Source organism: Drosophila busckii, chromosome 3R (assembly GCF_011750605.1).
Source record: "Drosophila busckii strain San Diego stock center, stock number 13000-0081.31 chromosome 3R, ASM1175060v1, whole genome shotgun sequence".
In the NCBI taxonomy this organism is placed as follows: domain Eukaryota; kingdom Metazoa; phylum Arthropoda; class Insecta; order Diptera; family Drosophilidae; genus Drosophila; species Drosophila busckii.
The window spans coordinates 10,730,900-10,757,408 of NC_046607.1; the positions used below are offsets into that span (position 1 = coordinate 10,730,900).

At 40.7% G+C, this 26,509-nt stretch overlaps 5 protein-coding genes across 7 annotated transcripts; 2 read left to right on the forward strand and 3 right to left on the reverse strand.

Moving 5' to 3' along the window:
* Positions 1-2,893: 2,893 nt before the first annotated feature.
* On the forward strand, positions 2,894-19,382 carry LOC108603218 (growth hormone secretagogue receptor type 1). Of its 3 annotated transcripts, none has more exons than XM_017991815.1 (5): positions 2,894-3,025; positions 12,972-13,685; positions 13,744-13,906; positions 13,984-14,164; positions 17,852-19,382. In XM_017991815.1, the coding sequence occupies exons 2-5, from the start codon at positions 13,344-13,346 to the stop codon at positions 18,837-18,839; spliced, it is 1,674 nt and encodes a 557-aa protein (XP_017847304.1). In that variant the 5' UTR covers positions 2,894-3,025; positions 12,972-13,343; the 3' UTR covers positions 18,840-19,382. The 3 variants fall into 3 exon arrangements, with proteins under 3 accessions (XP_017847304.1, XP_017847306.1, XP_017847305.1); XM_017991817.1 differs by lacking the exon at positions 17,852-19,382 and adding an exon at positions 15,769-17,521; XM_017991816.1 differs by having other exon boundaries at positions 2,901-2,991.
* A 409-nt stretch (positions 19,383-19,791) lies between these two features.
* On the reverse strand, positions 19,792-21,872 carry LOC108603221 (ras-related protein Rab-1A). The gene is made up of 5 exons (XM_017991820.1): positions 21,597-21,872; positions 20,547-20,667; positions 20,438-20,485; positions 20,148-20,375; positions 19,792-20,066 (listed from the first exon to the last, which is right to left on the reverse strand). Exons 1-5 carry the CDS (start codon positions 21,617-21,619, stop codon positions 19,869-19,871), a joined length of 618 nt encoding a protein of 205 aa, XP_017847309.1. The 5' UTR covers positions 21,620-21,872; the 3' UTR covers positions 19,792-19,868.
* Positions 21,873-22,073: 201 nt separating this feature from the next.
* Positions 22,074-22,901, reverse strand: LOC108603223 (AP-2 complex subunit sigma). Its single transcript, XM_017991821.1, has 3 exons — positions 22,795-22,901; positions 22,586-22,735; positions 22,074-22,514 (listed from the first exon to the last, which is right to left on the reverse strand). The coding sequence occupies exons 1-3, from the start codon at positions 22,795-22,797 to the stop codon at positions 22,239-22,241; spliced, it is 429 nt and encodes a 142-aa protein (XP_017847310.1). The 5' UTR covers positions 22,798-22,901; the 3' UTR covers positions 22,074-22,238.
* A 103-nt stretch (positions 22,902-23,004) lies between these two features.
* LOC108603220 (isopentenyl-diphosphate Delta-isomerase 1) lies at positions 23,005-24,278 on the forward strand. The gene is made up of 2 exons (XM_017991819.1): positions 23,005-23,371; positions 23,427-24,278. Exons 1-2 carry the CDS (start codon positions 23,072-23,074, stop codon positions 23,880-23,882), a joined length of 756 nt encoding a protein of 251 aa, XP_017847308.1. The 5' UTR covers positions 23,005-23,071; the 3' UTR covers positions 23,883-24,278.
* On the reverse strand, positions 23,947-26,422 carry LOC108603219 (3'-5' ssDNA/RNA exonuclease TatD). The gene is made up of 4 exons (XM_017991818.1): positions 25,972-26,422; positions 25,332-25,680; positions 24,995-25,276; positions 23,947-24,931 (listed from the first exon to the last, which is right to left on the reverse strand). The coding sequence occupies exons 1-4, from the start codon at positions 26,177-26,179 to the stop codon at positions 24,793-24,795; spliced, it is 978 nt and encodes a 325-aa protein (XP_017847307.1). The 5' UTR covers positions 26,180-26,422; the 3' UTR covers positions 23,947-24,792.
* Between the last annotated feature and the right edge of the window lie 87 nt (positions 26,423-26,509).

Consider the following 26,509-nt stretch of genomic DNA (forward strand, 5'->3'; position numbering starts at 1 on the left):
TCTGTGCTCTTTGTGGCTAACTGTTGGCGCCATGACCATGACAATTGGCTACACGCGTAGTATTACTTGTATAAATTCTTTTGGGGCGTCATACGGAAGTTGAGGCCATGTTTGTCAACTTGTCAGGTCAGACAAGTCTGACTGTTAGAAAAATGATTAAAAATCAATAAACTTATCTTAATACATGTCGTATGTAGGTGCAATTAAATTATCATTAGTACTACTACTGCATTAATGTGGGGCGAGCTTAATCGAAATGCACTTGCTTCACTCCAAGCTCAGCACTCGCAGCTGCGGCTTTCCGTTCTCCACTTGACAACTTTCAATAGTACGTAAAAAAAAAACATTTAAAAAACAAACTATGCAAAACTGTCGCAGAATGTTAATGAAGTAATTAAATAATTAAAATACGCCCCCGTCACTTGCTGTTCGTTGAGCTGCGGCGAATTTCGCACATACTAAATCAATTTTGGTGGCCTCCTTGCTTATGCCTACGGTTCGATTTGCCTAGTGGCAACAAATCTCAGATCAAACTGCAACTTTCTATACAGGTTCCATTTAAATGCAGCCTATGAAATATTACTTTCATGCCTCATTTTTCAGCGCATGTTTTCCTAGACTGTCTTAAAAAGCAGTAGGCGCTAGCTCATAAGCCACTTAGTCGTAGTTTTAGAACGCACAATTTGCTTTTACTTTAAATATGATGAAATACCTACGGCACGTGTATGCCTATAGTATATAAACGATCGCAATTTAAAAGGTTACAAATTAAAATGGGGGCTTCGAACATACACAGCATTGATGCATATTAGATAATCTGAATTAAAAATGTCTCACTCTATTGTCATAATCAATGCAATCAAAACAAAATATAACTTTATACAGTTTAATAAAAACAGAAGAAAAGTCGGGAGCAACCTTCATTGTGAGACCCTTGGCTAAGGCGGCAAGTTATGTATTTAATATAAAGCAAAACAAAATGTGGGTCGATACCGTAACATGGGCGCTTAAAATGAATAAGATAATATATTACATAAAGTGCTTCAGATGTTTTTTAAATTCTACACCTAGAAATTGAAGAAAATCAGAATTACAAAAAACATATAGCGCAAAATACCACGCGACTCTCACCACTGCTAAGGAAGTGATTGGATTAAACAAATAAAACGATCTGAGAAGCTCTTGCAAAAGGGCTCCCCGAAAATCTAACCACTCTGGTCTCTATCGCGGAAGTGAACAGCAAATGCATAATTACTTCATTTATATATAACAACAATAACACATTAAAAATATTTACATTTACATAAGTATTTAAGTATCTTAAAATTAATCTTACCTCTAAAATGTTAAGTGCATATTAATTTCAGTGCAGAAATTGAACTTTCAACGCTCACTTGAGTTGTAGGTACAGCTCCGCTAGCTTATACAATGAAGGAATTGAATTTGATTATCTTTCCCTTATATTTTTGTCTATGATAACTGGCTTCGGACTATGTCTTGTCTATGTCAGCATTTCTATTTTTTCAGTTGCTCAATTTTTCAGTTGCTCAAACAATATATTCAAAGGCTCAATGATCAAAAATTGCGCCTAATAATACATTTTTTTATTTTTAGAGGAACGGAATAACAATTTTGCTTTTTAAATTTGTTTTAAAAGGACATGCAATATAAAGGGGAAAAAACATGAATTCTCAAGATGATTATTTATTAATTTTATGATGTGTACCATCTAAAATAAATATATTTGGGTAATTTTATATAACTACTAAAATTTAATTTAATAAATAATTGTTATTCCACGATTTCTAAGGTAAAACTTATAATGATTGAAATCCCTGCATTTTATTTGATGGGCGCAAAGCCTCTTGCATTGTGAGGAGGGCTTTATGTATGTATGTTAACCTATTGCTCCTTAGCTATCAAAGCTACAAACTTTATTACTGTATATTAGTACTTTTCTGCATGCTGAACCTACAAGGTACTAAATAGAAAAACATCGAGACGTAAATGTGGAGCTTGAACTGCTCATCCAATAAAATTATTATCCTATTTTTTCATTTATATAATCAAACTCTTAATAAAGTAATAAAAAAGAGATCGGCTCACTTAAATTGGTTAATTGACTATAAATTGACTATAATTATAACTTTGTAAGCAAAATGCAAATCAAAGCAGTTACTTACATTGTTTTTATGCTAGTGAACTCGATCAGAGCTAGTGTAAGATACTAACTGAAAAGTTCTTTTATTGAATAAGTCAACATAAACAAATTTTGCCAAATAACCGGCACATTGTTCTAAAAATTTGCTTTAATTTTAGATTTCGATGCAACTTACCGAAATTAGAATTTTTTTGCATATAAAAATAAGCTCTGGACAGCCAATTCCAATTCCACATGACACAATTTCCGTAGGCAGTGAATGCATTTAGCTCATTCTTTGGGTAAAAAGCAAAAGAAAGAAAGCCAAACAACTAAAATACATTTTAAAACTCAATTGCGTTGTCGCATGATTGATAGTCTGTCATAATGCCTAAAAGCATCAATTACAAACTGAACACTGCGATGGAACACCCTGTATACGCGGCTCGTAAACGTTTGAAATTAGCTTTTACGCACGTTTTACTCAAGCACACGTCACCCACACACACACAACCCGACCCCCCTTGGCCCCAGGGCACTTGTCACGCTCAATTAGCGCAGCGTTTTTGTTGTGCTCCATTCATAAAAGCTGTCGCAGTGCTTTGGGCGCCAAACTGCCAAAAGCTTGCGTCAGCAAAAGCCGGTAAGCTTTTTGGAAAAGCTTTTGGTTCGCAGTCCAACGCACAGTTCACAGTTGGCACAGCCGGCAAACGCGGCGTATGAAAAATTGTATTCAGTTTTGTTAGTCTTTTGGAAAACTTGCCGTCGAGCGGTTGAGTGGATCACTTGGCTTGTGCCCTGGTTCCAATTGAGCAACTTCATAGACGTTTCAATCGTTGGCGCGCATAGCGGTGAACAGCAAATAGCATCTTGCTTTTAAATTGCGTACGTTTAACGTTAACGGTACTTGATGTGGTTAATTGATTGACAGATAGACAGACAGACAGATTGACAACAAGCGCGTCTGACAGTGACTATGACAGGTGCATCAAATTGTCCATTGCATTCTTTGTCTTCATGCGTGTGACTGTGCGTGTGTGAGTGTGTGTAATTATTATTTCTCGCTGCACTTTGGGGCTGACATTAATGTCAACGCGCTTGTTGTTGCTGCTCGTCGTGTTCGTTGTGTTAATGCTTTTAATTACATGCAAAATATAAACAACAAACAAAACATAATAATTACAAAGTAATGCATTAAGTGTTGCCGTGAAGTTTGACAGCTTAAGTTACTGCAAGTGCAGCAGAAACAAATTCATAAGCATAGACAAACAATTCAATTATCACAATCAATCAATAGAACAAGCCCTAGGCCTAGGTAAGTCTGGCATACGTTATGCTTTGACAGCAGTGTGTGAGGAATAGGTTTTTGTATCAAAATCGAAATTCGTTTGCTGTCTGATCAAATTATAGCGTCAGCATTCACAATCTATTGCTTGTCACATTGTTGATACACAACTCATTAAGCTCACGGCTCACTGGCATATTTGCATACATACGTGTTTTAAATTGCTTTTCGTTGCCCCCGCACTGCCCCTTGGCCATGCCAAAAGCATTTAAGCAACATTATTAATTTATGTAAATTTTTAGAGTTGCAGACATTAGCGCAAACATAAACATAAACATTGACAAATTAATGCGAATGCGAAACCGAATCGCGCTACGTCATGATCCTCTCAACTCGACAAACCTGAAGGGGTTGCTGCGACGCTGCTCTTGAAATCAGCGAGCTTCAACTGGGCCGCCTTATCAGGCTCAGGCCTTGTGACGCACTTGAGGCATAAGCTGTTGCACACACTTGTGTGTCTTTCAAATTCATTCTACATTGACATTGACTTGGTGGCAAATAAGCAACTAAATATGCAAACGTTGTGTATAATTAAGCTGTTTTTGTATTTGTTTAAGCAACGCGCGTCACTCGCATAATATTTGTCAAAGTTGAATGCAACATCTGCTAACACAGGAGCAAGTTTATTGTTGTTTACAATTTGGGGCGTTAAATTTTTCATGCCCAGCAGTTTAAGTGCCCATCAGAGTGGACATTTTATCACAACTGGGGAATGTGAATGAATGAAAATGGAAATGGAAATGAAAAGCCGCACATCATATGAAATATGAAAATTTATTGCGTATACGACGTGCAGGCTGGCGCTACGCTACGGTGCCCCCCCCCCCCATGTTGCTCTGCTCTGCTTTTTGTCTATTTTTTGTGCGTTTTGTTTGGGGATTTTTGCATGCAGCTCAAGTTGATTGGGCTTTGCTATTTTAGTCAGTAATACATATAGACAGATAGACAGACAGACATACAGTTAGATAGACAAACACACACTGCGCTACAGTATCAAATCAAAATGTGTCTATTTATGCTAAATGCTGATTTATGCGCTGCTCCTCTTTCATGTTGCGAATTTATCTCTGATTTTCCTGCGTTTTTGGCACCGTCTCATTTTTTACGCAATGTTTTGCCTTTACCTAATTACGTGCTGGAAAAAAACACAAACACACACACAGCAGCAGACAATAAATGAAAGGAAAATTTTGTTGATAGGGCAGCGAGAGGGGAACGGCACTGACGCTGGTCAGCAACTAAGTAAGTTGTCCATTTGATTTGCAAGACGCGTGTGAGGCCTTTTCGAATATATAATTTGTACATCTATATGTATACCATTGTATCTGGTTTGTTTTTTAGGGCGATCGCTCGCACGCCACTTGAATAAGAAATGGTCACTACAAATTTTTATTATGTCCTTTACCTCGCAAAAGTTGCTCAAAAAGTGGTTGGATCATAATAAATATTAAAATTAAATTCAATAAAGTAAAGTCTATAAGCCAAGTGTTGATATAAGCAAGTTGCACTAATATAATTTATATTGTTGTTTATTTAATTTGCACAGTGGGTATCTGAACGTCTGGCATCCAAGAACTGTACTGTATTTATAATGTGAGTCAGATATTTTGTCAGAAACAATAACAACGTCTTTCATCATGAATTGCTATTCAGAAATTAAACTCAACTGTCACACGGCTATGCAAATAAAAGGCGTGTCGTTGGCCCAATAGGGGGGATGGGCCATTATACGCTGGCGGGGGTGCGGGGGTGCAACGTTTACATAGCCTTAAAAATTAAATGAATGTGAAAATTAAAAAAGCTATTCAATATATGTTATTTTCATGTGTCTCATATTTATTTACCTTACATTTTTTAGTTTTGCCTGTGCTAAATAATTTTTATAGCCCAACATTATCGATAGAACTTTCAGCAAGTGCCGTTCTTTATAGCTAGACAAATAAACAGTAACAAATATGCGTACACTGATCGCATTTTATGATTGTGCCAGCGAATTGCTGAAAGCAAAGCGCCTTTGCATTGGGCAGAAACTTTTAGCCCGCAAGCTGGCAAAGTTAATTAAAGGACGCTTTGGCGTGTGTTGGGATTTTATGTTGAAATCAATTTGGAAACAATTAAGTGTAATTAACATTTGCAGCAGCAAATTACAAAATTATTATATAATTAACTTATGAGGTGCCAGTTGGCGTTTGCCAGTTGGTTTTCAATTTGTTTACATTCGCATTGGCGTTGGCGTTGGCGTTGGCGCAACATAACAAGATGTTCTTTGAGCCATTAGCCCACCCTTTATGCTGGCTGCCTTAGTAATTCATTAGCCGTACATTGTGCTGAGGCATTTGCATAATTATGCAATCACTTTTGGCATACTTACACATTAGACTCAGACGGCTGATAAACAACTCGAGACCGTAGACAGCCAAAACGCCAGCGGGAGCCATTGCCGTAGACCAAAGACAACGGCGCAGACACGGACTAGACCCAATTTGATTAGCACGCGCATACGAAATAAAGGCCAACTTATGTTTCGGTGTTAGGCTTGGGGTTGCTCTCTATATAGTTGGGTGTGTTTTCTTCTATCACACACACATATGTTGTTCCACACTCATACAGCGACGTGTGCACTTAATCATCGCTCGTGGCACCGCGTTTAGGGGCACAAGGGCAAAAGGTATTTTTGTTTGCCACTTAAGCTGCAGGGCTGTTGTTGTTGTTGTTGCTGCTGCTCTTTTAGCTCTTAATTAGAAGTCAAATGTTTGCTGCTTGGCAAGGTCTTTTTTACACACTCGGCCCCACACACCACACACAATCATATGTGTCTCTGTATGTGTTTGTGGGTGTTTATGACACCCAGCTATTGGCCAAATAAATACAGCTACTTGAGCGTCAACAAATGAGTTAATAAGCCCGTGCCGAGAATTGTTTCACTTGACAGACTTGACAGACTGTCGAATGAAGCCAGGATTAGCGCATGAAGATAATGGATAATGGGAATATTTATATATGTATCATACAGTGAGTGGTGGCAACTTAGAAATCGTCAACTTTTGTTTGTTTGACTAACAGCAAGTTGATTTTTATTTATTGCATTTTATATATTTGTAATAATTTATATGAAACTAGTCGATTGATTTGACATTTAACTTAACTCAATGAATGATGAATAACGAACGCATTCCCCCACATGATGAAATTTTAAGTAAAAATTCTTGAAAATAATAATTACTGTTTAGTGTGTAAAATAAGAAATTGCAATAATAATAAATTTGTACGATAATGTCCACACATATTAATTTATCAATCAATATACGCACCAATATATTAAGAAGTATTTATGAACTGCTGACACCCCAATCCATCCTCTCTAAATTACATTCTGGCTACGCCCATGCCAGCGTTGGCTGTATCTATAACGCTGATACGCCTAGTCAGCCACAAGAAATATGGTTGCCATTTGTTTGAGCCAAATTTGAGATTTGCGAGAAGCGAAAGGATAACATTTGTCACACAAATTGTCGCCATATGCTCACAATTTATATTAATAATGCTTGAAGCACATTTGCATAGTTAATTTCACTTGGAATACTGCATACACTGCCAAAAGCAACAACTACGAATAATAGTTTTGAACGCCTCTTTTAACCTCGCAGACGGCGCAGTAAATGAAAATGTTCTTTTGGCTGAAATAATTAACTTAAATTGCCTTCAAATTGGCTGCCATTATAGTAGCATTAACGCATTAATTATGCATAAACACCTGTATACGCCCACGAATAATTTTTTTTTTTTTTTTTTTTTGTATACAAGTACAACGTATTCATAGTATTTAATATTAAAGTTTATTGATTCAGCTCGCTTGCTATGAAAGTAACCGAATATAGTAAGAACGCAAATTTATGAAAGGGTTGAACTTAAAGCTGTGAGCTGACATTTCATGCGGATTATAGACCGCTCGACACTGACAACGCAATCGTTGACAAATGAGCCACAAGCTAAGTAACAACTTTCTTCGTCATTACGTTCAAATTGTTTTTTAGCCCTGGCGCTTTTTTGAGTATTATGATGAGTGCGTATTGCTGGAAAAAGTGGGTCGCAGGCAATTTACTCTCTCGCTCTGCGATTCATAAATATGCATACTATATTTATATTTGACAGCAGCTTAGATATTCACTGTTATCTAGGCCGTCGACAGCTGTACCTATGGCCTGAACAGCATTTATTATAATCTTACATAGTTTCTACTTAAACTTTCATAATCATGTATTTGCTATTGTTAGTGCTAATTGCTGACATCTAGCCTTTGCTTGATAAAGTCATTTAAACGCAAATCGTATTGCAACGTATTTAATTTAAAAATAGACTTGCCAAAAATTGCCTCAGCTGTAAATTTGGCTTAAGTTTTATGAGTTGCCCTTTGGCTAATGAAAATTTTATCGGAAAAGCTCCAAAACAGATAAACTGTTTAATTTACTGATAAATACGCGTATTTTTTTTATATTTATAACATAATAAATACAATTTTGATGACGGCACTTGGACAGCAGCGCGTGGTCATAAAAACGTGGCCACGAATCATTTGCACTTGTGTCCTGCGGTCATTACAATGTGTTTTTCTTTAGCTTGCGGTTTCTTTGCATATCTGAACGGGGGTCAATAGAAATGGATTGGTGAGAGGTGGTGTGGGTGGTGTGGGTGGTGTTTGGTTCAGTGAACTCGTAAAACGTTTGCGAAAAGTGAAAGTCTGCGTTGACTCTTATGCTCAACTATGCAGTCAGTCAACTCATTAAACTGCAGCCAATAAAAGTCGACAATTACCCAGCCAAAACACTTGGCTACGTTCCAATATCCAGCACACCAGCAGCCCCGTTTGTTGCCTTTGCATCAAGTTCGATTCGACTGTTATTTCTGTAAAATCCTGTATGCTGCATTCAACTTTATACTTTGTCAGTGGCGCTTGAGAGTAAGTCATAAGTGCCGGCAAGTCTTTCATCAAGCGGCTGACGGCAGCAGCACCGCCCTCTGCTGGGGCTGGGGCTAGGGCTGGGGGCGTGTGCATTTGACGCCCTTTGTCACTGTGACAAATTAAGTGCAGTGCCAGGGCAAGTGCAACTGGCCACGCCTCTTGTGTGCGCCCCTTGCTGTCAAGTCATATGACATGCCATACGGCATTGTTAACTGCAAGCTGGAGTTAACGAGGCGCTACTCAATAATGGCAACGGAAGTGCGGCAAGCGCCATTTTTCAATTTGTGCGTGCCGGAAATGACAGCAGAGCTGCCAATGGGGACAGCTTGGCATACATATACATAGTAAGCTTTTTGCATATGCATCGCAGCATCTGCTCAGCTGAGCTGTGCTGAAATTTGATAACTTTGAAGGTCAGGCAAATGTGAAACCAACATTTGTTTATCCACAGCAAATACTCATGTGCTGCGATTTACACATGTTAGTAATGCTTAGAGTATTGCCCTACACATGTATTTATCTGTGTTTGCCTGTGTGTGTGTGTACCGCAAGCAATTAAAGTGTCTTTAGCGTCGGATGTCATAGAGCCACCCACTAAAAATGCTGTTGACTTTTTTCGATTTCGTTTTGCTCTGTTTTCAATTTTCCCACCAATCGTAAAACAATAGCGTACGCTATCTCTGCTATATGCTTGCCCAATTCTATGCATGTATACGTGCGTGTGTGTGTGTGTGTGTATGAATGTTCATAGCAAATAGCAAATAAACAAACGGCAGACAGCGACAGCAGCTGCCAAGTTTCCCGGCCCGCAGCGATGTTCGCAGCTTTCAACGACCCCGAGCCCCGACCCCTGCTGAGATAGCAGCGATAAATGCCATGGGCCGTGGGCTGTATAAGGCCAATGCCTTATCAATGCCAGGCCACGCTAAATACTTACGGCAACAAGCAGCAGCAGCAGCAGCAACAGCAAAAGGATAACAATTCATTCAACTGTTAAGCGGCAACCGTGGCGTATGAGCAACTTGAACTCTGAACTAGCGAAAGCTAACATCTATGTAAGTGAGAAATGCGAGATAAAAGCTGGCAAGACACAGACATTAGCTTAACGACCAACTACAGTTGTACTCCCATAAATATATATGTATACATGTGTGTATGTATGAAAACCAAGAGAAATACAAAATAAGAAAATAATTGAAACAATTGCGACGCTACTCCATAAGAGGCACATGCTACAAGCGTAAAGCGAAACGCCCAGCGGGAGCAATACAGAAAAAAAAGAGAGCAAGAGACTAAGCAGAGTTCATATAACTAAGCTGACAGAGTCCTGCAACATGCTTGACTTGCAACGCAGCTAAGGAACGCAGTTGCCTGGAATTCAAGCTATGTAAGCTGTAATTGAAAATTGCAAGCTGCCCATTCTAAGTATATATTTATAGAGTGCAGCTAGAAATGGAATGCATACATATCTTTAAAGCAAAAACACTTTTCTGATAAAGTGCAAGATACTTGTTTACTGCCTCATGTAATGAAATGCGAATCAAGCCAAAAACTTTCTTAGAGAGCGAAGCAATCACCTCTTATGTGTGGGCTTATTTTTGAAATAAAAGTAAATTAAGGTAAAGTGCTTATGCTAAATATAAATAGAAACCTCAAGTCAACATTCATTTATTTTAATGCTTTTGAGTGCTGTGTCATATGTATATATATTAATTTTATTTATATTCAATCGATAGTATGGCCCTGGACTGGAGTGAGAAATCAAAGCCTCCAAAAATAGTTCCAACTAATTGTCATTCATCGGTCAATTACCAGTATATAGCCTTGAGGCCTGAACGTTTACTGAGGATATGTCAATTTGGGGCTTTTGGAAAAGCAATTTTCTAGCCCAACACTTGCCCAGCGTGCCAGCGTGCCAGCTGCATGCCCCACTAACCACTTGGTGGTTTCAATTGAGAAACAAGCTTTTGGTTTTACCTCGCTTTGTTGACAGCTTATCCACCCCTCCATCCACGGACAAGTCACACCCCTAGACGCTTTGTCCTGCTCTCGTTCCACACGAGCGCTGCTCTGGCATGCCAACTATGTAGTTAGATTAATTTAGCCAGAGTCACAAATACAATTACGAAGTCATTTCAATTTATTTAGCGTGCATAGCAAAGCAGCCCTAAGTTGCAAGAGCCACAAAAGCCACAGCTACCACAAGCTACTGCTGACTGTCAGCGGGCAGGCAGCGAGAGCTACAGATCCCGCCATATCCTGTGTCGAGTTGGCTGCTCATTAAACGCGGCGCTATGCTTAAAATCAATTTGAGTGTCTTACTTTAATTTATTTACACATTGTAAGTTCTGCTTGAGGGTGGCTTTCCTTTGTTCTTTAGCCAGCTCTGCGATTTGTCAAAGTGGCTGCCAGTCACATACCAAAGCCACTAACTTGGCCATTATTGAACGATAAATTGATTAGATATGCATGTGTGCGAGCACTTGCCTCACTTGGCTGCCACTGATGCTTATTGCTGCCTCAAAATTGCCATTTCAATGTTAATTTTATTAGGGTGTCAGCTATAAATTGCCTTCAATCTTAAATACCATAAAAAACTGAACACAAACACTCACTCACACACACACACACACACACACGCACAGACACATATCGAAACACTCGACATATGAATACAGTCATTGGAAGGCCACAGCGCTCTATTACCATAAGCATTAACAGCTTTGAGCCCTATAAAAATCTGGGCTAAAATTTTGGCAAATATTTGATGAAATGCCAGAGAAGAGTGCGTGAGGCTTAGACCGCATAAAATGTGTTAATGTTGCTCTGGCTTGTCATCTCTACTACTTAACCCCACCTTTAGCTTGCATATTACGCCCACAGGCAATTGGCAGGCCGCAAGCTATCCATCAAATTGCCGCTCAACAGTCGACGTCAACATGCTGCACATGTAAGCCGTGGGGACTTGGTCGTAACCATAAACCGTTTGAGATTTACATGCACGCAAGCTAAACAACAAACAGCTCATGTTTGTGGTCACAGTTGCCCTCGTTGTTGTTGTTGTCGCTGGCAGCTGTGCCCGCTGCTTGAAACTTAAACTCTTGCCAGACTCGTGAACGCCATATTGATAGCTATAGTTCCGTTCTCCACTCCTACTCGCTTCATTTGTCTTTCTACTTGAGAAACTTTTTAAACAATTATGCCAAACAAGATGGCCAACTAGCCACTGGCCAATTTGGCTTTATTGCGTTCGGGTTATCATGGGCGTAGTCAGGATAGGACAAGGGGACGACTGGCTAATGAAAACTTAAGGAAAAATGTTGCGACATCTGTCTCGTGCTTAGAAATTGTTGCTCCTTTAAAAGACGTCCCAGCTACGTCCATGAGTGTTATCCTTTCTTCCTCAGCTCTCATCCATAGCTGACTCATTGCGGCTGTTGACCAGCATTGTCAACATCGTTAAATTCGCATTTTTAAGCCAAATGTGTGGCACAAACTGTCATTACTGTTATTCCATTGTGGTACATTGAACCCAAAACAAGAACTCTGGAACAAAACAGGATACAAACAGTTTGTTCGAGGCGCCAAGACAAAGGCGCAAGTGACACGGTCAGCTGGGCAAGAATCGTAAGCAATACGAGAGTGACCCCATAATGAATTTATCAAATTAATCAAAATGGCGCTGCATAGAGCATTCGTACAACGGAAACGCGTATCCAGCACCATATGCATGATGTCCTTGTTAGTGTGTGATTGTCTGTGTGATATGGACTAATACAATTAAGCAGCGTTGGTCTGAGCAACAATAAAGCCATTTGACTGTCGTACATACTTTTAATCAGTAGTTAGGACACAATAGCGAGCACTATAGCAGGGTTGTCAAATTATGCAAAGAATCCATTAATAGTTCCTTTTGAGATAGTATATAAATGCAAAATAACATACAAAGCATGTCTTCCATTATTCTGAAAGACAACATACTTTTGAATTTTTAGCAATTGAAAATTTTTAATGACTTAATCTTAAATTATATATATTAAATTATTGAGCATCAACGTTAAGCTAGAAACGACTTGCACTAAATCGAGTAAATTTAATAATTAATTTACATCTTTTATATATAATTTATTCTATTCTACATTCTATTCTATTCTATGCGAATAATTATGAGCTGCGTGCAGTCGACAGCCCTGGAAATAATTAAGGCCCGTTGAACTCTTAGCCAGTGGGCAAGGCAAATATAATCTGAGCCGGGATCTAGCTTAGAGAGCATGTTTGTTTATAGGGTTTGGGGAGTGTTAATCACATGACCGGATGTTATAATGTTATGTAAATGACAGCGCCTAATGAACTTTCCATTCATTATCGTTAGTTAGTTACCATAGTCTGGCCACTTGGTGTGGCTTAACTGCCGTTGGTCAATGGCCCTACCCAACTCTCGACTGGGGCTGGGGCTGGGACTGAGACTGAGAGCTTGTGGCAATTGCTACTTAAATCTTAATCCCCAACACTTTTTGTCACTGCAGGCCAAGCGACGATAAGGACCAAGGACAATAACCACAAAGCTTCACTGATTGATTTGTTTAATGTCGCTGCGGGCGTTCGGGATCTGTTAGCGACACCGTAAATTCGAGCAGCTGGCTTGCGTGGCAACTTGATTTCATTAACGCATATTTAAGCAGCCGCCCAATTAAGCAGCGGGCGACTTGTCTGCAGGCCCCAGCGCTGAGTACTCGCAAACCGCCCTCAAGGATAATGTGGCAAATGTTGCGTGAGCTCGCGTAATTCATTGATTGACGACGACATTGTCAAGCGGCAGCCTCGGCGTCGCTGTGGCCAGGTCCAGGCAGCAGCTGACACTGCTGTTGCTGCTGCTGCTGCTGCCGCTGCTGCTGCTAATGCTACACGCTGCTGCCGTAGAGGCAATCCCAGGCAACACTTTAACACTAACTGGCCAGAATGCGCTTGCTGCATTCGAATCGACGACGCAGCTCGACGAGCTATCCCGTGGCGCTGCTGATAGCAGCAATGGCGCGGACAACCCAACTTATAGTATTCCAGCCTACAGCGCTGCCGAATTCGCCAACACCAGTGCCAGTGCCAGCTCCGCCGGAGCTACCCACAATGCGAGCGAAGAAAGCACCGACCAGCTGGTGCCACAGATTCCGTCGTATATACGCACAACCGCCATGTTCTTCTGTATCATCATAATGCTGCTGGGTGTGGTGGGCAACGTGATGGTAACTACCAGTTATCTCATGCCTGTAACGACACTGCCTATAATTCTACTGATTGCAGGTGCCCATAGTCATTGTGAAGACCAAGGACATGCGCAACTCTACAAATATATTTCTTACCAATCTAAGTATTGCCGATTTGCTGGTGCTGCTCGTCTGCACGCCCACCGTGCTCGTCGAGGTCAACACGCGCCCCGAGACCTGGGTGCTGGGCCACGAAATGTGTAGGTTGTCCAAGCCAGCTGGGCAGCTGTTGATTAAGTCGCACTCTTCTTACACTTGTCTTATTTACTTCACGCAGGCAAGGCCGTGCCATTTGTTGAGCTAACTGTGGCCCATGCCAGCGTGTTGACTATATTGGCCATCTCCTTTGAGCGCTACTATGCCATCTGTGAGCCCCTAAAAGCTGGCTACGTCTGCACCAAGGCGCGCGCGATACTCATCTGTGTCCTGGCCTGGGGCATCGCCGCGCTCTTTACGAGGTAAGCGTTAAGCATTAAAGTCCTCGCTTTGTCTGGTCAGTGCATTGAACCTGCTCTCCCACTTCAAAAACACTCTAATCCACTTTATTGTTACATACATGCATAAATATTCCACTGCTTTCATATATATATATATATATATATATATATATATATGTATATATATGTATGTACTCACTTTTATATACATTTATTTCTTTGCATGCCTCTGTTTGGTGTATCTACTTTCCTATGCCAGCATTTCGTTTAATTTATATGCCAACCTATTACTCACACACACATAAATATATAGTATATACATTGATTTAATAACATGCTACTCATAATTTATACCCTTGCTGGAGCTACAAACATTTCTTGATCAATTTTGTCAGATATTAATTAATGTGGAAAAAGGACTGATACGAATTCAAAGTAAAATTATTTTATTTTCGTTTCAGTTTATGTTAGCTTAACTTTATACAAACGTTAAAACTTTATTTAATATCTTATATACATTACGTATACGCGGCTTTCTATTAGGTTTGGAGTGTCCGATGTTTACATGATTATGACTATAAAGAAACATGCTAAATAAAAATAACTCTGAATTATAATACTGGGAAAATATTAATTCATAATGATTTTAGAACACGCCTCGATTTAATTGGAATATGGTTTTTATTCTCTTGCAAGGGTATTTGGCATGCATATATTCAATTGTTTTTTGGGTTTTCATTTACATTTACATTGCTCGACTTGTACTTCTATGCATTTGAGCATTAGGCTGCCTGCTCATTAATTATAAGTGTCAATCGTAGTCATTTTTAATGATTTGTATATTGTATTTCCATGGTGTTTGCTTTCCATCGGTGTTTGTTTTTGTTCCTTGTTTGGCATTAACTTTTCCATTTACATGCTAAACATTTGACTATTTAGGCATCTTTCTCTATCTCTCTCTCTCTCTCTGTCTCTCTTTCTCTCTCTCTCTCTGTCACTCTCGTTCACCTTGCTGTGACCCGCTCGTATTTCGTTTACTTTAACTTTTGGCCAACATCGTCCATTGTCCAATTGTCCTGTCCAATTGTCTGTTCTGTGTGCCCATTATCAGCGTGTTGTCATCTTTAATAAGCAATGTTCGTTATCAAGGCATTTCATTTCATTGACACTTACTTATTATGCGGCAACTAAGAACGGTCAGCGACCCTTTTTAATATTGTAAATCTGGCCCAGCCCGTAACAGCCCAAGCAGTCATTTCTTGTCTAAGGACTGCTTGCCTATTAATTACGTCAGCAGAAGTTCCTGCCTTTAAGATTTCAGTTCGCAGCTCGTGCCACGCTTATAAATTTAAATTCATTTCTCCCACGGGATCTAGGCTATTTTTAAAGCGTCCTTGGCGCAACGCTTTCAAAATTAGGCAATTGCTCTGGTCTAATTTAATTTAAATAAGCGGACGTGGTCTATTACTTCCAAGCTTGATCTGTCTCTCTCGCTCTCATCTTTCTCTATAATGTCTTTGTCTCTGTCTCTGTCTCTGTCTCTGTCTCTCTCTCTGTACTTGTGTACGTCATCCTGCCATGTGATTATGTTTCTTATATACATCTCTCTCCCCTCTCCAACGCAGTCCCATACTGTGGGTGGCTGAGTACAAGCTGGTTGAGTACATTGATGGATCCTCGGTGCCCGTTTGCCTCACACAGGCGATTGGCGTGTCCACCGTTGGTTTCTTTCTGATGACCATATCGGTGTTCTTTGTGCTGCCTTTCCTCATGCTCGTCGTGCTTTATGGCATCATTGCGCGGAACCTCATCTCAAATCAGGGCGCCATGCTGCGCGCTCGTCCTACCAAGCCGGAGCTGAGTCTGAAGGCTCGCAAGCAGGTGGTCCTCATGCTTGGCGCCGTTGTGCTCTCGTTCTTCGTCTGCTTGCTGCCCTTCCGCGTGCTTACGCTCTGGATCATATTGAGCACGGAGCAGACGCTGCATGATATGGGACTGGCTCGCTATTACAGTCTACTTTACTTCTGCCGCATCATGCTCTATTTGAACTCGGCCATGAATCCCATACTCTACAATCTAATGTCCACCAAGTTTCGCAAGGGCTTTGGTCGCCTCTGTCAGGATGTAGCGCGCCTGATGCTGCGTCTGCTTACGCTAGGACGCAGTAGCAGTCCCAGTGACTCAGCCAGCGCACGCAGCGGCACGCTCTCGTCCGGAAACGGCACCAATACCAATTCATCGAATGCAACGGCAGCCACCAACTCCAGCATACTCTCGCGCGGCTCCAATCGCCGCTGCAGCGATGACATCAGCCGCACTCGCCTCAAAATTGAGCTGCAAATGCCCTGCGGCAGTGATCTGGAGGCCATGGCCATGCTACAGCACTCGGCGCTGCGCAGCAAGCGACACCAAAGCGACAGCAGGCTGCTGGGCAATAATGCTTTGCAGCGCCCCAAGCCACAAATCAGTTTCGATGAGAGCGCTGTGGGCGGGGCTGCCAAAGAAACTGTAAATCTAGCCTAAAGCCAGAGCTAAACGGGAAGGCATAAGGAAGTCATGCCAAGGAGCAAAAAAGATCAAGGCCAAGCAGTCGGCCTGCGTGAATAATCGCCTGTAACCCGTTTACACTTTCGCTTCACTTGCGCGGAATGTGCTGGGCTTGGTAGCGAGGGGAGGCGGGGGTTCATGGCCCACGCCTGTACAAATTGCATTTTGAGCGCTTTTTGCAAACATAATCGATTCCATTCAGCCGTTGACAGTAAGTGCTGTTACTGCTGCTGCTGCTCCTTGGACATTTCCGCACAAAAAACAATCAATTTTTCGGGCTATTAAACTCGAATGAATGTGCCAAAGATAAATAACAGCAACGACAGCCAAAGCACTACAACTACAACTTAAACTACGGCTACGACCACGGGCGGGCAGCCATTAAGCAACGGGCGCATGTAAAGCAAGCCAAAAATAAAAGGGGGCAGCACTAAACGTAAGCAATGCCCCCAAACACAATGGGTGAATGGGAAATGGCTTAATACTTGCATGCGTTTGGGACTCCATCATGGCATGGCATGGCATGGCATAGCATGGCGGATAAACATGATTTAGGTATATTGAAATACATAGTTTCTGTTTCGGCAGCGCAGCTTGCCCCAAAATCTTAAGCGACCATTCCAAAATGGCTACCATCACACTTACTAGCGGCCATGGCGTATACTTGATGAGAAAAACAAAAACATTTACACAGCATACAAGAAAAAATCGAAAAATACGCAAACACACGCAGCCACACACCCACACAAATGCATAATAATATTTATATAAATATAATCCTACACATACGTAAATATGAATACATGTACACTAGCTTGTAAATCCTTTGAAGCGCCGATTTTGTAAGTAAATAAATCTTTGTATTGCATAGCTGAAAGCGTTTGAATTTGTTTGTAAATATGTATTCGTATGTAAATAGTTGTTTTTATTTGATTAGCAGTGTACAGTCTTAGCTTCCTTTGTAGACAACGGCAGTAGCCATATCCGTTTCCGTTCTGGCATTGTGATTACTTTGAGTGGCAGCAAAGATTTGCTAGCAGCTCAATTGTTTTTAAATAAATTACTTATTTTGTTACTGTTCTTTGGCAGCATTCAAACTTTGCAGACGCATTTACCACCAAATAAAAACATTTACTCATACTCTGACTATAACTTTTGCAGTCCGATTGTTGCCATATCCAACTATAGCGTGGAGCCTTATGGCGACGGTACCGATGCTCCCGTTTGCACTACCGCGGCAGATAACTTTTGGTCCATACTCTACTTTGTAGGCAGCATCACCATCTTCTTCTTTCTGCCCTTTGGCATACTTGTGCTGCTGTATGCGGCCATTGCCTACAAGCTACTGCGTCCCAACAGTGCATTCCATAGACCCACCTCGCCGCAAGCATCAGCAACAGCATTAGCAGCAGCAGCAGCCGCCACCGCAGCAACAACAACGCCAGCAACAGCGGCCGTGTTGCCCAGCAACAAGGGCAACAGTCATCAGCAGAGCAATGGTATGCGTAAGCATCGCAAGCAGGTCATCTTTATGCTGGTGGCTGTGGTCTCTAGCTTCTTTGTATGCCTGCTGCCCTTCCGCGCTTTTACGCTCTGGGTAATCACGGCCAGCGCGGAGGATTTGGAACGACTGGGCATCTCGGGCTACTACAATCTGTTGTACTTTTCGCGTTTCATGCTTTACCTCAACTCGGCCATGAATCCCATACTATACAACCTGATGTCCTCAAAGTTTCGCAGCGGCTTCTGGCGACTGCTGTTGAGTTGTTTGGGCCTGGGCCAGCACACCCATCATCATCATCATCACCAACATTATTATCGTGCGCAGGCAGCGGGGCAGAGTTTGTGCCATACAACAACACGACGAAGGGACAATGATGTGGAGGGTGTGGGTGCAGCCATGCAGAGCACTGGACATGCACATCGCACGCTTCGCCGCGAGGCTACCTTTTTGATCAACTCCATATCCACGTCATCGGGCACAGAACGCAATACCTCCTCCTCTAACTGGCGCAGCAACAGCCTTTCCACCTCCACTGGCGTTACGGAGCGGGAGCGTGGCGGCGCTCTTGGTGCAGCCATCATTGGCGCGACGGCAGCTACTGTCTCAGCTGCTTGTCTGGAGGAGCGACGTGTTAGCAACATTTGAGTATTTTTGAGTTGAATTCCAACAGCACACAATATTATGTTCAATTTGCACCTTAGTTGATAGCCATAGTTTATAGTACAATTGTATGTAGAAAAGATTTTGTTGTAAAGACTGAAGTACCTCAGAAGAAGTCAATAAACGTTAGTAAATCCTGTTTTTGAGACCAAACCGAATTGTTCAATGTTGATTTATGCATACGCTTATGAAATTTTTATTAAACGTCTCATTATTACCAACTTAATTACACTAATTATGTGCCTAAAACAAATCCTAATCGACTCGTTCTTTTTCTCTCTCAGAATGCAAAAAACACACACGAAGTTTTTTCTGATCGTTAATTCTAAGAATGTTTTTGTTTTCTTGATTTACATAATAGTTAGAATATGACAGAGAAGTGGCGAGCATTATACTTTTTGCAGCTAATTAGTATGATTTGTAAAATAATAATTTAGTTTAATATCAGCAGCAGCGGGCACAGGCAATTGTTGGCTGCTGTGCTGTGCTGAGCAAGTTTTCTGCATTTACATACATACAATTATGATAATGGTAATAAACACAGTTTAAGTTTTATTTATTTTTTGCTTTTATGCATATATGTAGGATTAATAGTTATCGGTATCTGTATCTGTATCGCTATCGTTTCGCGCTGTTGTGGTAAGTAACTCTTAGTTTAGGTTAGATTTAGTTTTAGATTAGGTTTAATTACTACACCATTGTTTTATTTGCTTTGCTCTACTTATGAACAGAATTCTTGGAAAAAACAGAAAGACAAAGGATAATACATATAAGTATCCAGCATGTATGCGTGTATGTATATACTTAAATTGCATATGTATATAAGGTGAATTGCGATCTGGCGCAAAATACAAACGATCAATCACTATTGTATCAGATTATTGCTATTACATAATTCAATATTATATTTATGATTTGCTTGATTTATTGTTGTGTGTGTGTTTTGCTTTTAATTTATTATATTTAAATTTTGTTTAATTTTATAATAAAATATTGATTCACAATCTGAGTTATTCAGCAGCAACCGGATTTGGTATTTTCCACTGGACGTCCCTGATCAATTTTCACTTTGCTAGCATTATCGGTAGCGCTTGACGGCGGCCCAACACGATTCTTAATCTCAGCCGCCATCGTCATGAATGCCTGTTCCACATTGGTGGCGCTCTTGGCCGAAGTTTCAAGGAATGGAATGCCTAACTGATTTGCGTACTCCTGCAAAACAAAACAAATCCGTTATAGTTAAAATCACTTTTAAACAAAAGCGTGTATGCTTTGTGGTTTATGGTTACGCACCGCTGCTGTGGTATGATCAACAACTTTCTTGGTAGTCAAATCGCTTTTGTTGCCCACTAGAAGCTTATTCACATTTTCGCATGCATATCGCTCGATTTCCTCCAGCCACTGTTTCACATTGTTAAATGATTCCTGGTCCGTACAATCGTAAACAACAATAATGCCATGCGCGCCACGATAGTATGATGAGGTTATAGTACGGAAGCGCTCCTGTCCAGCAGTATCCCACTAAAAGCAGTAGCAACAATTAGCCAATTTAAAGATACAAATATAAATATGAAAGCACTTACAATCTGCAGTTTGATGGTCTTTCCATCCAATTCTATGGTCCTAATTTTCTGTAAAATGAGTATGTATTATATATATACTTTTTGTTATTTTCGCAGCTGCACAACTTACAAAATCCACGCCAATCGTGCTAATGTAGCTCTCTGTATATGTGTCATCAGCAAATCGCAGCAGAAGACAAGACTTTCCAACACCGGAGTCGCCGATCAACAGCAGTTTGAAAAGATAATCGCTGTTAAGTGAAACAGAGTTTTAGTTTGCATACAAATTCATATGCATACATACATATGTATGTCAGAGATATCAGCGCTAATAAAGCTCTGTTCAAGCACTTGACATGTTTGTTTATCTTATCGCAATACCCATTCATCCATTATCTGAATCGTGGTGAGTAACAATTACCATTCGGATGCAACGGTTGTCTCAAAGGACCCGCGACAGACTTAGGCAATTGATACAACGAGAAATATTTACGCATTTCAAGTTCAATTGTAGCGTAATTAAACATAAACGTTCTGTTAACAATATGAGCGTGCATACACACACGCGTTTGCATGTAGATGTGAGTTTGATTACGTAGCAGTAGAGAATGTATCAGCACAACAACTACGCCGACGTCGACAGCGACAGCAACAACGAATGAAAGCAGTCAAACAACAACAAAATGTACGCAAGAGGGGGTTGGAGACGCTGGGCAGGTGACTCATCCGCCCCACGAATCAGCAGCAGCAGCAGCAGCGCAGCTGAACTGAGCTATGGTGCAAGCGTTAGCTGTCCCAGGCCATTCGTAGCAACAACTACAATTACGTTTATGTGTACAATCATTTCGAATAATATATATACATAAATATATTGAGGATATCAAAATATTATATTAATCGAATTATATATATACACGTAAGCGGTTGTTTTTCGATTTAAGTTGTTAGCATATTTAAATGTCGTATGTTTTTGGCCAATGCCACTTTTTTAGTCACACAACGCACACAACAATAAAATACCCGTTTCAAGGGAGTGGGACTGAGTCTTTAGTCGTCGTGGACGTCGCAAAAAATGACGTCGCAGAAAAAAAACCAGTGATGGTTATGGAACGCGGGTACAAAGTATTACTTGATGTCAGTGCATCTTAATTACGCGTTTTAATTGCGAGTGACGACTTACTATTCTGGATTCATAGATGACATTTTTCTTTTGGCTTTTGTTTAACTTTGTATTTTTGCCACGAACAAATATTCGATTTCGCTTCGACTGGTCGTGAACTGGAGGTTTGATTTTTGATTGGTCGCTTGCTGATGCTTCACTTTTTAGCACAAGTCACGCGCACTCTATAGATTTGTTTGTTTTCTAAATTCTATTATGTTTATTTGTAATGAATTTAAGGGAAATTCAATAATTTCCACAAATTCGACAGCCGAGAACAAGAACAATGGCGACTGAAAAAATGACGAAGTGGCAAGTGCTCGATTTTCGATATACATATGCTGGCTAGTGTTGAACAACTTCATTGGCAGGGCTCCGCTAATTTCTATTGGGGGGCGGAAACCACCCACATCCCACACCCACAATTACACATTTCTATGCAAGTTTTCAGCATTCAGATAACTGTTTGTTTTAAATAATATTTAATATTTGCATATGCATATAATCTCTTATTATAAATTATTTGAGTCTAAACACGGCTTTTAACAATTGAGAGTTTAGCTTGCATATAGAACACATGTAGATAATAATACATAATATTGTGTGATAGAAGATTCGATAAGCGGGCAATGGGAATGCATCGATATAATGGGAGTAAATTCTCTATTCCAACGAGTTTAATGTCAATAACTGCTTGAGCACTTTTGTTTGGGAGGTTTCTCGTATTTCGCCAGCCAAAAACATCTCATCCACAACACTGTATACCTTGTAGAAGTTAAAGACGAGATCCAGCTCACATACATTATGGAAATACTCGTTCAGCACTTCCACAAAGTTATGAATTGCTTCCAGATAACACAAGTTATTGTCGTTGACATCCACGCAGATACAGAAGTAGAGACCCGCATAGCGTCTGTACACAATTTTAAAATTACGAAACTATGGAAACGGTCATAGAGAGGGGGTATCGTTAGTTGAGCTTCAAATGGTGTATAATACCAAAATATCACCTCAACAAAGTTGGTATGCTTGGCATCTCGCACTGTAACTACGGCGTGAACCTCTTCAATCAGTTTTTGCTTTTCATCGTCATCAAAGTTCATATACCACTTGGCCAAGCGAGTCTTGCCTGCACGGTTTTGTATAAGTATAAAGCGTATCTGCAACCAAGGAAATTAAGAAAAGTTTCATATGTATGTAGAGTTTAGACCAGGCTCACCATTTTTTAATATCTGTTTGCGTAATTACTCAAGTAATTACTTTGCTATTTACAATTTTCAGCTTTAGACGCTGTGAAAAACTGATAATGAATGTGTATCACTTTTGCCAGGGCTGCAAAATTGGTAAACAGCTGTTTGTAACGGCCAGTGTTGGCTGACAATAAGCATAACCACGTCAGTTGGCAACGCAACTATCGAATTCGATTATGCGTTTTCACTTTTCAGATTTGTTTTGGCATAACTCGAAGCTAGTCATTAATACATTTGTTGCCCAAAATGTTGAAGGCGCGTTGGACACTTTGGCCACGGCTCCAGTTATTACGAAGATGCTCTTACACGTCAGTAGGGCAACCGAGGGAGGCAAATCTTGAAATTCACGATCCTTTACAGGCAAGTGCTCTTAATGAGAAATGCATCTTAGTGGATGAGAACGACAAGGCCATTGGGGCTGCATCTAAGGCTGACTGCCATCGAGTACATCCGGAGACTGGAGACGTTAAGTTGCATCGAGCCTTCAGCGTTTTCCTTTTCAACAGTCAAGGAGATATGCTGGTGCAACGCCGCTCAGTGCATAAAGTATGAAGATTTATTTTTACTTTTGAGTATATGATATTAACCACTTTTATTTTAGATAACATTTCCTGACACTTACACGAACGCGTGCTGCAGTCATCCTTTGCATGACATAGAGCAGGAGCGACAAGAGTCCAACGCCTTGGGCATACGCTTGGCAGCCCAGCGACGACTCAATTTTGAATTGGGCATACCAACACATGAGATTCAGCCCGAACACTTTCACTTTTTGACTCGCATACATTATGCCAACACAGGCGATGGTGTGTGGGGTGAGCATGAGATTGACTATATCCTTTTCCTGCAGAAGGACGTCACACTCAAGCCCAATGCTAATGAGGTAAGCGAAGTGCGCTATGTGAAGCGCCAAAAAATTGACGATGCTATCGCCAAATTGGACGCTCCATTGACCCCATGGTTTGATCTTATACTGCATCACCGACTCAAACAATGGTGGGATAATTTGCATAGACTCAAACAGTTCGAAGATTTACACAACATACATCGTTTTTAAGAGCAAATAATACATAGCGCTGCATTCAGCGCGAAGGCAAACCAAAAATATTTGTGAAACCTCATTTAAATTCGATATATCTTTATTCAAATGGAAATTGGTGTGAGTGCGCGTGTATATATGTATATGGGTATGTGAGTGTGAGCACAAAGCTCTTTTCATGCACCTCGGTTAGAGTTAGTTCATCAGTTCAGTTTTATATATATAATATATAAATGTATAACAAAATATAGTGTATGTATGCATATGCATAGCAATAACTTATTGTTTTTATAATGTTGGATATTATATAAATATTAAGCTCTTAAATGATCACATCACGTTTACCATAATCATCAATCTTCTCGAATCGCACAGTCAGCGAGCCTCTTAGGCCCACAACGAACAACAAAAAAATAAATATTTACAAAAATTGTACTACAAACTAAACTATTCTTAATTGGTTGGTGTACAAAAAAACCAGGAAAAGTAAAATAACCCTTAAGCTAAATACAGGAAAAAGACATGAAAAACAATATAGCTGCAGCATTTAACATTTAGCGCTTATGAATGCGATATGAAGCGTACGCTTCAAGGTGTGAAACGGTTGGCTGCGGTGTAAATTGGCACTACCTTGGCACCATTTAGTGGGTAGTACAATACAAGTAAACAAAACATTGCCTACAAAGTTCCAACAACTTAAAACTAAACTTGCGAATTTTGACAAAAATTTGCACATCATATGTATATACTATAGACGTTTGCTAGCAAATCGCATGTGAATGCGTCGTTATTGTGTTTGCGTGTTAAAAGTGTGAGTAAAGTTCGCGTTTGGGTCAGGGTAAGGACATCCTGAATTCGATTTGTAGTTAAGGCACTTGGTGTGAGTCTATCGTGAATCTCAGGCTCGTTGTATAAGTGCTAGCACCGTTTAGGACAAGCCAAATAGTTTTAAGGCGTTAAAGGCAGTAGCCAAGGCTACCTCATCAGGCGTTTTCTTCATGAATGCAGCAATCATTTCCACAATTGCTGGCAGACTGCATGGCTCATTACGTTGAAATGTGCAATATCTGCAAAGTAACAACATGCTTAAGTGCAAACGACCGCTCCCAAGGACAACCATTCCAACTTACCTATGTAAGTACAGCAACGAGCGTTCAGTAATGCCACTCTTTACATGCTGTGGTAACTTGGAGGCTCTAGTGTTTGGATACATGAATGGAGCATCTGTTTCAACCAGCAACCTGTCCAGCGGCAGTGTGCCATTTTCCAGCAGTTTACGAACTCCCGTGTCTGATTTGTCCTTACACAAGTAACCAGTTAAACTAATGTAAAACCTTCGATCCAGGTACTTCAGTGCTTCCTCAGCAGTGCCCATAAAACCTCTGATAATTACAGGCGGTAGATTCTCGAATCTGCGATAAATAAACGTTATTAGTGGCTTTGGTGTTTAATAGTTGACCTTCATACTTGTCGAGTATTTCGAGTACATCATTCTGAGCCGATCGCTCGTGTATTAATAGAGGTTTATTGAGCCGGATTGCGAGATGCAGCTGCTTAGTGAATATCTGTTTTTGGGCATCTGGTTCCGAGAAGTCACGCTGGTAATCCAGGCCACATGGACCAACTGCAACGCACTCCTGCGCCTGAGCAATGTGCTCGAAATCAAACCATGTGGACGGCTCCTCCACAATGGATTTCGAGTCGTGCGGGTGTATGCCAGCAGTCGAGTAGATAATGTCGGGGTATATGCGCGAGAGGCGCAGCGCTTCCTTGCTTGATTTGACCGATGTGCCGTGAACCATTAGTTTTTGAACACCTGCATAGGCAAGAGATGAAAATTAACATTCAAGATTAAAGAGAAAGTCAACGAAATGCAGACTGCAAGCCAATAAACAAATACACTACACACACACTCTCACTTAACCATACGCACACACACAGACATACTGCACTCGTTGTATCTATCGCCCGTGCAGCTTGACCTTCCCAGTGCGTGTGCGTTTGCTGACCACTTGCCTCGCCCAAGACAATTGTCATGTTTTATTATTAGACAGCGTTATCTCTGCTTTGTTCTCTTTCAATTAGTGTGTCAGCGACTTGAACAAACCTGCGTCTCTTGCTCGTTGAACAACAGAATCCAGATCACGGCTATATTTTTTGTTGGTCAAATTCGCGCCCACATCGATGACTATTAGGTTCTCAAAGCAATGCTTCATACTGTCAGCCATGTCCAGTTGCTCCTCTTCAACAGCCGTGGGAGCTGTGGCCAGCACAGGCTGCGGTTGTTGTTGTTGTTGCTGCTGTTCCACATTCATAATCGAAGAAGAATATACACGAAAATAGCAATGACGTAGACGATGTAGGCAGATGCCTTTCTTTGTGTAATTTAATTAGCTTTTGTTTTGTTACCAGGAAACGCGAAGGTTAAATAACCCGTGAAATATAATCGCTACGTGTATTGCAATTTTGAAATGAGCGACCAATTAAGCAACTAACGGAATTAAAGTAAGAAATATTTAAATAAAAACAATACCCGACACGCACTACGACTGCTGCACTGGATGACAGTGTGTTATTCGCACTTTGAGCGGGTCATTCAAATGAACTAGTGAGCTTGTTGCATTCAAATGATGAACAAGACTAAA